General features: G+C 44.4%; 1 protein-coding gene across 1 annotated transcript in view; it reads left to right on the top strand.

Moving 5' to 3' along the window:
* The window catches only part of sarm1 (sterile alpha and TIR motif containing 1), a 43,541-nt gene that overhangs the window by 22,577 nt on the left and 8,159 nt on the right, over positions 1–12,805 (top strand). The window contains 1 exon segment of the mRNA XM_051930449.1: positions 2,760–2,862. Within this exon segment, the coding sequence (XP_051786409.1) occupies positions 2,760–2,862 (103 nt within the window).

Raw genomic sequence — 12,805 nt, forward strand, 5'->3', positions numbered from 1 at the left:
TTAGGTGTGATTGTGACACCAAAGCTGTCTGATAGACATTTAAAAAATTTTGTCCAGAATGGTGTTAATTTGGTACAAACCCAAAATGTGGCTTAGTGAAGCTGGAGGTTGATTGCAACATTCACAGGTAGGATTTTGCCCTGGAAACATTTTGGACAATTTTTTAAATGAGATAGATGTACTCGATAAAAAATTTTAATTGAATGTATATGGAGCTCGAGTGAGTTCTGTGCATGGCTACCTTCCACTCCTTTTCTGAAATGTTGAGTAACCGATGCTTTTCCCACTGTACTAAAGTAAGGCACTTTTAAATGGTTTTATATATTATAGAAATGCTTTTTTTGAGCCTTCAAGACTGATCTCTTCTGGAATAGGAATAGAAATAGGTGGGAGGTGAGGAAAATTGGGCAAATTTTGTTTAGCAAAGTTTCTAATTTTGGAGATAATGGAAATAATGTGTTGATGAGAAACTAAATTTAGAGTGTAATTGCTCATAGGATGCAAAGACATTATTTATATACATATCTCTTAAGTGATTTAATCCCATACGTTTTCTAAACATTAAAAACTAAGTTTGAGAGGGTGAAAAAATGGTTATCCTGTAGAGGTGCCACAGATAAAATTTTCTCTAACTTCAAGTGCTTCCTATATTGGTTCCCTATTCTAAGTGAATGACGGACAATTCGGTTGTTAGTATATTGACGATACCTTGTATTTACTGGTGTACAAAGCAAGGAATACAAAGAGGTACTGCAGGATTTCATTTCAATTGCTGACCAAGATAGTGTGTGTACATCTATTTGTGTCGGTGTCCAGGTTTTTATAGCTTGTATGTTTGCTGCCCAGTAATATAATTGAAAATTAGGTAAAGCCATGCTGCCTTTGATTTAGGTCATTGTAGGGTCCTCCTTTGGATGCGTGGATATTTCGAGTTCCAAGTAAATGAGGTTACGATTTGAATCTAATTGATGATTTGTTAATATAAAAGGGGATGTTTTGAAATAGAAACAGAAGCTTAGGGAGGATATTCATCTTAATAGTATTAATTCTTCCTGCTAAAGTAAGATGGAGGGTAGACCATCTATGCATGTCTATTTAATTTTTTTTCAGTCCTTCAATCAATAACATCAAAGCACAGCATCCATTAAAATAAAAGGGAGAAATCAAGATACTGATGCACCTGCCAAACACAAGCTACATGTCCCTTTCTATGTGGTAGAATGTTTCGTCACCTCCCCCCACTTGCTCACTTCAAACACTATAGTGTTTGAGTACTAAATAGACCTATAATCTGTTTCTCAAATCATCCACCTCCATCTCCATAATTCCAATGTATGCAGTGTTCTATAAAAATCATTGGTCGGACATGATTGGCTCCCAGGCTACTTTCCTTTCATCAGAGTTCCTTGCTGCTACCTATCAATCTGGAGTACCTGTTGTCAGTCATGAGTGACCTCTATTTTACTTAAGTAACCACAGAGTAAGTACATCCAGGACACTCTCTGGAACATATTGTTCCCTCTGAATTTCTGGGATTGTCCCTTGTCATGTGTCACTCTTTTATTCTTTCTGTCCTGGCTACTACTCAATGGGCACAAAAGCAGCACCTGTTTGTAAGAAATGCAAACACAAACAGTTGACTCCAACTCGGTCCCCCACTGCACTTATCACACCCTTCCTTATTATTGTGGCGTGTCAAAGTACAGCATGTGTCCTGTCCTGATCAGTAATCAAGATGGCACACAAACTGGCAAACACTTTACGGACTGTTCTTTTCAATGCTAAAAGCAAAAGTCGACAAGAAACGCAGTTTACAGCATTCCATGGCATGCATGTCCAGCAGTATACGTGGCACAAACATCTAAAAGACTCTCAACACATATATACAGGAACATCGCAATGCCGTCAGAAGGAAAGACTCGTGGTCTCTGATTTAAAAGCATACAAATTCCTCCAGACACTGGGACACTGTGAAAGTAAAATTCAGGGTCAAAACTAAGAGTGCCAGAGAGCTGGCTGAATCATGAAACCTTTCTAATGAAAACACCATTAACAGACTCTAAATAATAAAAAAAAAGACTTGATGACTAACACCTTCCGAACCCCACCTTACAACCTCCCAACCCATCACCACTGTTCATCTGCTATATATTGCCTTAGATTCCTGCATGTCTAATCATTTTCATCTGAAGATGACACCTGGCAGGTTGTCGAAAGCTTAGGAATAAAAAACTATTTTAAAATTTAACCCTAATTTTTTTTCCCCCTCTCATTTTTATATAAGCCATATAAGTATGGGCCGACTAGAGAAAGAGGGGAGAGGAGAGGAAAAGAAACTAAAGAGGATAAATGATAGAGAGAGAGAGAGAGAGAGAGAGAGGCTTGCAGAATGATAATGTGGCATTGGGGCTGAAAAAGAGGATGAGCCAGCCAGCTAGAGAAAGAGAGAGGTGGTGGTGGTTTAACTGTTGGGTGCCTTCTGGTGCATTAGTTTGCATAAAGTTATTTTATAGCTGTTATTAGTGTTAATCAGATGTAGCTTTTGCCAAATATTCTGCTATTCACCAAGGATTTAATGCTAAAAGTATTTTGTTAATAGCATTCCAATTCCCTTTTCACTACCTCCAGTTCTCATCTTGCTGGGGAGAGGTTGAACAAGCTCATGGTCAATTTTTATTCTCATAGGACAATTGTTTGGTGTGCCACAATAAGAAAAAATGTCATTATGTTTATTGAACTCTTTTTCCTTCTTTATGCAGGATTATCTCAGGTAGCCACGCCCAACAGAACAGAAGAGTCGCAAGCGGAAGGTCCAGATGTGTTTATCAGCTACAGGAGGACAACTGGGTCTCAGCTTGCCAGGTTTGGAATTAAAGGATGCCTCACAATGCCTAGTCATTTTCCAATATATGGTCATGATAGTACTGCTTTTTTTACATTAAGTAATTTTTCATTTTGTTTCACAAATTATATAGTTTATACACTGAGCTAGAGACAGTGTTCCATCCAACAGTCATGATTTAAAACCACATACCCCATGAATCAAGAGAGCAAGAGTAGGAGATTTATTAAAAAGCAGTCATTCATTTTCTAAAAAGGTAAAAGGTTTACAACAAATAACCATGTTTAGTGATTACTAGAGAATTGCTAGCAGAATACAGCTTTGATGATGGACTGGCTATACTGAAATGTTACTTATTGTAGGAATGTAATTTTCTTTAATTTTAAGAAACAAAGGAAATATTTTTTCTATTTCACTATAGTAGGTGGATTAGAATTTTTCTAGTTGACTGAAGTAAAACAAGTACAGTGGTACCTCTTGTCATGACTGTAATTCGTTCCAAAACTCGACCCAAACATAATTTCCCCATAAGATTGTGTGTAAATACAATTAATCTGTTCCAGACCGTATGAACTGTATGTAAGTAAATATATATTTTTTAAGCACAAAAATAGTTAATTATACCATAGAATGCACAGTGTAATAGTAAACTAAATGTAAAAACACTTAATAACACTGAGAAAACCCCTTCTTGGATCGAGGCCTTGTCGTGGCAGAAGGGCTTGCGCGGTCTAGTGGTCCTCGGAGCTATATTGTCGGGAGCTACATGCTCCTGGTAGGGCTTCCCAAGGCAAACAGGTCTGAGGTGAAGATCCAGACTAACTCGACCCTGAGACCCCATATGGACTTAAAACAAGGATCTGCATTTCCCTTGCCCGGGAAAGGGTACCCGGGGCCCCACCCTGGAGGCAGGCCAGGGGGAGGGGCTCGCTGGCGGGCGCCTGGTGGCTGGACCTTCGACCACGGGGCCCAGCCGGGCTCCGCCCGAAGGAGCAACGTGGTTCTGCTCTCTTGTGGACCCACCAACTGCAAGAGGGGCCATAGGGGTCGGGTGCAATGTGATATGGGTGGTAGCTGAAGGCGGAAACTCTGGCATTCCGACCCTCGGTTGCCGAAACTGGCTTTTGGAACATGGAATGTTACCTCTCTGGCGGGGAAGGAGCCTGAACTGGTGCGAGAGGTTGAGAGGTACCGGCTAGATATAGTCAGGCTCACCTCTACGCAAGGTCTGGGCTCTGGAACTATTCCTCTTGAGAGAGGCTGGACTTAGTTCCACTCTGGAGTTGCTGTGGGTGAGAGGTGTCGGGCAGGGGTGGGCTTGCTTATGGCCCCCCGGCTCGAGGCCTGTACGTTGGGGTTCTCCCCGTTGGACGAGAGGGTTGTTTCCCTACGCCTTCGAGTTGGGGGAAGGACTCTGATTGTTGTTTGCGCTTATGCGCCGAACAGCAGTTCAGAGTACCCAGCCTTCTTGGAGTCCCTGGAAGAGGTGCTGCGAGGTGCAGCTCCTGGGGACTGTATCGTCCTGCTGGGAGACTTGAACGCTCACGTCGGCAATGACAGTGAAACCTGGAGAGGCGTGATTGGGAGGAACGGCCTCCCTGATCTAAACTCGAGTGGTGTTCAGTTGTTGGACAACTGATCACCACCTGGTGATAAGTTGGATCAGATGGCGGGGGAGGCTGCCGGACAGACCAGGCAGATCCAAACAAATAATGAGGGTCTGCTGGGAATGTCTGGCGGAGGAACCGGTCAGAAAGATTTCACTGCCACCTCCGGCAGAACTTCAACCTCATTCCGAGGGAGGCGAAGGACATTGAGTCTGAATGGGCCGTGTTCTGAGCCTCCATTGTCGAAGCAGCAGAACAGAGCTGTGGCCGCAAGGTTGTTGGTGCCTCTCGTGGTGGCAATCCACGAAACCGGTGGTGGACACCTAAGGTTCGAGAGGCCGTCAAGCTGAAGAAAGAGTCCTATCGTGTCTGGTTGACCAGTGGGACTCCAGAGGCAGCTGAGGGGTACCGGTGGGCCAAGCGTGTGGCGGCATCGGCTGTTGCAGCGGCAAAAACTCAGGCATGGGAGGAGTCTGGGGAAGCCATGGAAAACGACTTTCGGTCGGCACCGAAAAGGTTCTGGCAAACCGTCAGGCGCCTCAGGAGGGGAAAGTGGTGCTCCACCAACACTGTACAGGAATACTTTGAGGATCTTCTCAATCCCACCAGCATGTCTTCCTTAGAGGAAGCAGAGCTGGAGAACTCCGGGGGGGGGGGGGGGGGGCTACGTCCATAACAGGGGCAGAGGTCACCAAGGTAGTTAAAAAGCTCCAAGGTGGCAGGGCCCCTGGAGTGGACGAGGTTCACCCTGGGTTCCTCAAGGCTCTGTATGTTGTGGGGCTGTCCTGGTTGACACGTCTCTGCAACATTGCATGGACATCGGGGGCAGTGCGTTTGGATTGGCAAACCGGGGTGGTGGTTCCCCTTTTTAAGAAGGGTGACTGGAGGATGTGCTCCAATTATAGGGGGATCACACTCCTCAGCCTCCCTGGTAAGGTCTATTCAGGGGTGCTGGAGAAGAGAGTTCGGTCGATGGTTGAATCTCGGATTCAAGAGGAACAATGCAGATTCCGTCCCGGCCGTGGAACACTGGACCAGCTCTACACCCTGGCCAGGATCCTGGAGGGGTCATGGGAGTTTGCCCAACCAGTCCACATGTGCTTTGTGGATTTGGAGAAGGCATTCGACCGTGTACCTCGAAGCATCCTGTGGGGTGTGCTCCAAGAGTGCGGGGTACAAGGCTCGTTGTTACAAGCCATCCAGTCCCTGTATAGGAGGAGCAGGAGCTTGGTCCGCATTGCCGGTAATAAGTCGGACTCGTTTCCTGTTGAGGTTGGACTCTACCAGGGCTGCCCTTTGTCACCGATTCTGTTCATAAGTTATATGGACAGAATTTCTAGGTGCAGCCAAGGAGGGGAGGGGGTCTTGTTCGGTGACCTCAGAATCTCGTCTCTGCTATTTGCGGATGACGTGGTTCTGTTGGCTTCATCGGACAGTGACCTCCAGCTCTCACTGGAGCGGTTCGCAGCAGAGTGCGAAGCAGCGGGGATGAGAGTCAGCACCTCTAAATCCCAGGCCATGGTTCTCAGCCGGAAAAGGGTGGAATGCTCTGTCCAGGTTGGGAGCACAGTACTGCCTCAAGTGGAGGAGTTCAAGTATCTCGGAGTTTTGTTCACGAGTGAGGGAAGAATGGAGTGGGAGGTTGACAGACGGATCGGTGCGGCATCCGCAGTAATGCGGGCTCTGCAACGGTCTGTCGTGGTGAAGAGAGAGCTGAGCCAAAAGGCGAGGCTGTTGATTTACCAGTCGATCTACGTTCCTACCCACACCTATGGCCACAAACTTTGGGTAGTGACCGAAAGAGCAAGATCGCGGATACAAGCGGCCAAAATGAGTTTTCTCTGCAGGGTGGCTGGACTTTCCCTTAGAGATAGGGTGAGGAGTTCAGTTATCCGGGAGAGACTCGGAGTAGAGTCGCTGCTCCTCTGCATTGAAAGGAGTCAGTTGAGGTGGTTCGGGCATCTGGTTAAGATGCCCTCTGGACGCCTCCCTGGCGGGGTGTTCCGGGCATGCCCCACTAGGAGAAAACCACGGGGCAGACCCAAGACACGCTGGAGGGATTATATCTCCCGGCTGGCCCTGGAGCGCCTCGGGGTCCTCCCAGAGGAGCTGGAGGAGATGGCTGAGGAGAGGGAGGTCTGGGCTGATAAACTGAAATAAACACGACGTTTAAATGTTGATAGCATTTATTAGAGGCATTCAGCAGCTCTCTCTCTCCGTCTCGCCCCTTAAAACACACCCGCAAAAACTCCCACACGCCCCTCGCATAACCTCCCTTCTCCCGGAAGCACATACGCTGGGTTAAATAGTGCAGGTGAGTTAACAATCTCCCATATAATTTTTTTTACAACAAAAACAACAAAAGAATAAAGGGGAAACGTATGTAACAAAGTCCTTGGTTACCATAGCAGAACAATAAAGGCCACAGCAAACACAACAAAACAGTAGTTACATATACAATTGAAATTGCATAAGACAGTTTTAGATAAGATTTCAATAGCACCATAGCCCTTCGCTGAGTACTTTTAATAACATGAGAGCAGATGCTCCCCTTTTTGTAAGACAATCAGCAAGTTGAGTTTTTGTGTCCGACCAGAGAACCTTCTTTATTTTTTTACTCTGTATGAGCTCCTTTATACTGCTTATTTCCAGTCTAAGTCATTTCTCAGTGACCTGTTTTGTTGACTTAAGAGCATCAAACAGAGAGTGATTGTCTGTCACACAGACCAAAGGGGGAGCATTCAGATCAGCATTTCCAGTAGTAAGCTCAGAAAAGAGGGTCGCCAGAAAGATAGCATTATCTATTCCATCTGACAGGGCTAGAGTTTACCCTGCCAGAGTGCTCCTCACCACACGTCTAATTCTCTTAGACTGCCAGAAGAGGGGAGAAAACTTCCCTCTTTCTCCCATGAGACCAATTAATATACCCCCTTGTGTACCCCCATCAGGAAGATATCCTAGGGAGGCATCATTGTTTCCCAAATGCTGAAACCTGAGAGTGACCTTTTCAGATTTAAGCTTTCTAATGACCTTGTTTATCTCGTGAATTGACTGAACTGTGGCATCTTTTATATTTGACCCCAATCTGCTTACATCAAACATGATGTCTGGTCTGGTTTGTTTTGCAACCCACAATATCTGTCCAATTTTTGACCTAAGTTGCTCTTTTTCTGTCTCATTAACAGAGGCATCCTTCTGCAGGGCACGCGCTGCTTGTAGGGGAATTGGCTGTAAGTTTTCAATGTACCCTAAGTTCTTGTCTATAAGCCGGACTCATGTATTAGCCGGAGACCAAAAATCATACGAATTTTTAAAATAAAATCGTATCATAGATAAGCCGGACTCATGGATAAGCCGAACATACTATAACCTATAACTAATAGAAGGGAGGGAGGTCAGTGGTCTCACTCGCGCCCATTTAATTTCTTTAAGGGGGGAGAGAGTGTGAGATATTGGCGTCTCTCTCACTCCCCGCATGGCGCGGTTGGAGCGGCCAGAGCGCGTTCTTTCTGCTCTGGGCGTCGCCGAGTCAACACGAGCGCGTAGCGGTCATTTAAATTGTGATTTTATATGTAAGCATATTTAAATATATATCGCGGATTTCTGCGGACAATGGGTCTTTTAATTTCTGGTACATGCTTCCTCAGTTGGTTTGCCCAGTTGATTTCATACAAGGGACGCTATTGGCAGATGGCTGAGAAGCTAGATTGCTTACTTTTCTGTCAATCTTGCGCTGACTATCTGTGATCCTGACGTATGGGGATTGAGCAGGGGGGCTGTTTGCACACCTAGACGATACAGACGCTCGTCTAAAAATGCTGAAAGATTATCTTCACGTTGCTATCTTTTGTAAAGCTGATTCCTGAAAAGACATGCTGCACAGTGCTTCGCATACTTAAAAGCTCGAAGGGCACGTATTGATTTTTGACTGAAAAACAAACTCTCCCTCTCCCTCTCTTTGTCTGCTCCTGACGGAGGGGGTGTGAGCTGCCGCCTTCAACAGCTTTGTGCCGCGGTGCTTCGCATACTTAAAAGCCAAACAGACATATTGATTTGTTTCTTCCTTTGAAGAGGAAGATATGTTTGCATTCTTTTAATTGTGAGACTGAACTGTCATCTGTCTTGTCATGGAGCACAGTTTAAACTTTTGAAAGAGACAAATGTTTGTTTGCAGTGTTTGAATAACGTTCCTGTCTCTCTACAACCTCCTGTGTTTCTGCGCAAATCTGTGACCCAAGCATGACAATATAAAAATAACCATATAAACATATGGTTTCTACTTCGCGGATATTCTTATTTCGCGGGTGGCTCTGGAACGCAACCCCCGCGATGGATGTATAAGCCGGACTTATGTATAAGCCGATATTCTATTTTTTCATTTTCACAACTTTTTTCCTTAGATAAGCCGCGGCTTATTGACAAGAACTTAGGGTAACTATGTTGATGAACATGAATTTCACCATTAAAAGTAACAAAGTCCATTCCCACATAGCAGAAATTTTCATGTTCCTCACGCCCCACCTGAAATGCAGACTTAAGCGTAGGAATCACATCTTTCGAGAAGTTTTGTGAGCCTGCCCAAAGAAAATCATCAACATGACATGCAAGTACTCCAGTAACCTTACACTGGTCATCCAACCAGTTCAATACTGCTGGATCTACTTTGGACATTTTACCACCTGTACTCAGCATGATTTCTTTCACCTTATTGTACCAATACAGTGATGCATCAGCAAGGCCGTAAACACACTTGTTGAGTTTCCATAGAGTATTTTTCTTTTCTGCTTCAGCAGGAGGCCGGATATGGATTTCTCTGGACAACTGCATGCCCTGTAGGAAAGCAGATTTGATGTCCATGGAATGGACGTGCCATTTGTTTTGACAGATTACTGCTAACAATAGTCTAAGAGATTCAGAAGCACAAGTTGGAGAATCTTTCTGCAGCTCGTGAATATTAAACTCTTCAAATCCTCTAGCTACGAGTCGTGCCTTGGGCACAATGCCATTGGGAGTTTCTTTGAGACTACAGACCCATCTAGTAGAGACACACTTTTGACCTACATCGTCAACTTCTTCAAAAACATTGTTTTTGTACCAATTCAAGATTTCATCCCGCTTAGCCACATCAAATGAAATGTCTTTTGTCATAAGCACATCACTCTCCCTAACAGGTGATTCAATGTTAAGATTATCAACACATGACAATCTACTGACTCCTTTTGCCCATCACTGCCATCAGGTTCAATATGTTGCAAATTATACCAGCTTTTGTATTTTCCAGAAGCTTTGCCTGCTCTACCTAAAACCCTTGCTTTCTGTAGACCACCACCATCCTGCTTCATAAAGGTCACAGTTTGTCCCTTCTTAATCTTTACACCAGTGGGAGGGGCAGGGTTATCACAAACAATGTGATCTGTTTCCATTTGTGTCATACTAGGATGAATCATTTCTCCTGTATTTACCTCCCTGTCGCCGATTGTTTCCTGTTCACTGTCTGTATTTTCTTCACTATCTGAGCTTACTGCTACATTGCTTAAACTGTTTTTTCTTTTTTTTTTTTGCCTGTTGTCTTTCACAGTCTGCTCATCCTTAGATTCCTGATCCTGCGTGTTTATCTTACAGAGTCTGGATTGATGCACTCTTACAAGAATCCCCCCATGTCTTATAAACACCACAGCTCCATCCTGACCAATAACTACCCCTGGTCCCTTCCACTCTGGACAGTCCCCTCTTTTGTAATATACCTTGTCTCCGGTCACATACATTTCATCAGTGGGCCTGAGCTGCTTACGTATTGCCCTTCTTATCCGCTCAGAAGACTCAGCTTCTGTGAATGCTTTCCTGGAAGCATGTAAGGCAGAAATATGTTCTCCCACTCTAGCACTCATAGTAGTGCCTTCTAAAGCAGGTGGTTTATCGACTATCACAGAAGGAAGATTAGGATTTCGTCCAAACACCAACTGATACGGACTGTAGCCATGAACGTTCAACATACTGTTCTTAGCCATGAGGGCCCAATCAAGGGCAGTGTGCCAGTCACATCCATTCTCTCGTTTGACCTTCAGGATGATTTCATTCAGTGTCTGATTGTGTCTCTCGAGTAGTCCGTTGCTCCAGAGACTGTATCCTGCTGTTGTTCTTGTCTCGATGTTAAAGTTCTCAGCCATGTCTCTGATCTCTTCACTATTGAATTCACCTCCGTTGTCGCTGTAGAGCCTCTGAGGGGCGCCATGAACACTAATCCAAGTGTGAATGAAGGAGTTTACAATTTCAGATGACTTCTTTGTAGTCATAATGTTTCCAGCACTGAACCGTGTAAAGTGATTGATTATGTGAAGATACCACATACCTGGCTCTAACTCGTGTAGATCCACCGCCACAGTCTCGTTATACTCTGAAGCTAAAGGTAACCCCACAGCAGGCTTTGGCTTTGTCCTTTTTTACTTCTTGCATATTTCACAGTCATTTACTATTTGTTGTAGAATAGTACAGCATTCTTTGTCCTTATTTCCTGAACTGTGAATAAGTCTCTGTAGTCTGTCTGCTGACGCATGACCAAACTGCTTATGGAGCTTCAGAAGAACTCTGTGTTTCTCATCTGTAGACATATTTTCTGTCACTGTAAGGACCTCCTCTTCACTTTGAGGTTTTTTAGCTTCTTTGTCTCTGATGTCTACACAGTAATGTCCAGAACTAGTAAATTCAAGAGGAATGGATTGTTTGAACATCACTGCACTGTCCTTTTTCATGTCCAGAATGGTTCCTGCCTTCTTCAGTGACGTTTTACTTAGCAGAAGTGGAATGTCAACCTTGACAACTTCGGTTTCAATGTTGCATTTTGTCAGTCCTATTTTAGCTGGTAATTTCACATTTCTTGTGGAATACACCAGACTCCCATCACCAAACCGAAATGGTCTGCAACTTGGAGTTTCTGTTTGCATCAGTTGGTTCACTTGTTCTCGAGTGAGGCCGTCAATATAGTTTTCTAGCCATTTTTCCACACACACAGTACGAGTACAAGCCGTGTCAATAATCGCCGATCCCAATGATTCAGTCATAAATATCTCAGCATCTGACATGGAGGCCTTTATGCACAATGTGATATTACACTCTTCTATGTTTGCATCTTCAGTTATTCGCACTTGTTCAGTTTTCTTATGCGGACAGTCTTTAGCCCAATGAAATGTACACTGGCAAATAGCACATCTGGATCTCTTACCAAACTTATCCAGTGGATTAGTCCCTTGTAATGGCTGCTTTTGTAGTCCACTTTGCGACATCACATTCCGTTTCCCTCTGCCTTGCGGTCTTTGTTCTGTGAAAAACGCAGATTCTTGGTTCACTTGTATTCCATTCAATGATCCTATAGTTTTCCTTCCAAAAATCCTCTTGAGAGCCAACTTCATTGAGGAGAACTTTAAATCTGTACAGGCCGTCAGAGCTAGCTGTCTGCTTTTTTCATCGAGGCAAGCCGTATCCAAAAGCTTAAAAGCCAACACAGCATCAGGAAGCGTCATATTATACTTTTTCATTCGGTTATAACGCTGTTCAAAGTCAATTATGTAGTCCGCCATGGAAACTGAACTGCTCTTCGTTATGCCATCAAAATAAGAATATGCTTCATATGCGCGATCCTTTTCCTCTTTTAGAAACACAGCGTCAAGCTTCGCCATTAACGTCGTCATACCGTTATCACTATCTAAACCTTCCGCAGGTATTCCCATCGCGGTTTCACGGGCTCTCCCTTCAAGCCCCAAAGCAACAGCAAGTGCTTGTTTCTTTCTGTCAAGGTCGGTAACTCGCGTCCAGACATTGATTTCATTTTCCCAGCACTCGTACGGTCTGGCTTCATCAAACTTCGGCGGGACTTTATAACTAGCTGCCATCCTTATCAACCATCCTCTGCTACCATGATAAACTGAAATAAACACGACGTTTAAATGTTGATAGCATTTATTAGAGGCATTCAGCAGCTCTCTCTCTCTCCGTCTCGCCCCTTAAAACACACCCGCAAAAACTCCCACACGCCCCTTGCATAACCTCCCTTCTCCCGGAAGCACATACGCTGGGTTAAATAGTGCAGGTGAGATGTGATATATTAACATGGGCTTCCCTGCTTAGGCTGCTGCCCCCACGACCCGACCTCAGATAAGCGGTGGATAATGGATGGATGGAACACTGAGAAAACCTTGAACAACAGAGAAAACTAACATTGTGAGTGTTCGCGCTAGACCCTTATGAACCGCTTGCTGTAAACACTTTTTTTATAAGTTTTAAGCACAGGGAAAAAAAATCAAATGCCACTTCTGTTGCGAAACTTTTCAAACCATCCTCTACTGGCTTTAAAATCCTCACC

This window comes from Erpetoichthys calabaricus, chromosome 8, assembly GCF_900747795.2.
Source record: "Erpetoichthys calabaricus chromosome 8, fErpCal1.3, whole genome shotgun sequence".
NCBI lineage: Eukaryota > Metazoa > Chordata > Cladistia > Polypteriformes > Polypteridae > Erpetoichthys > Erpetoichthys calabaricus.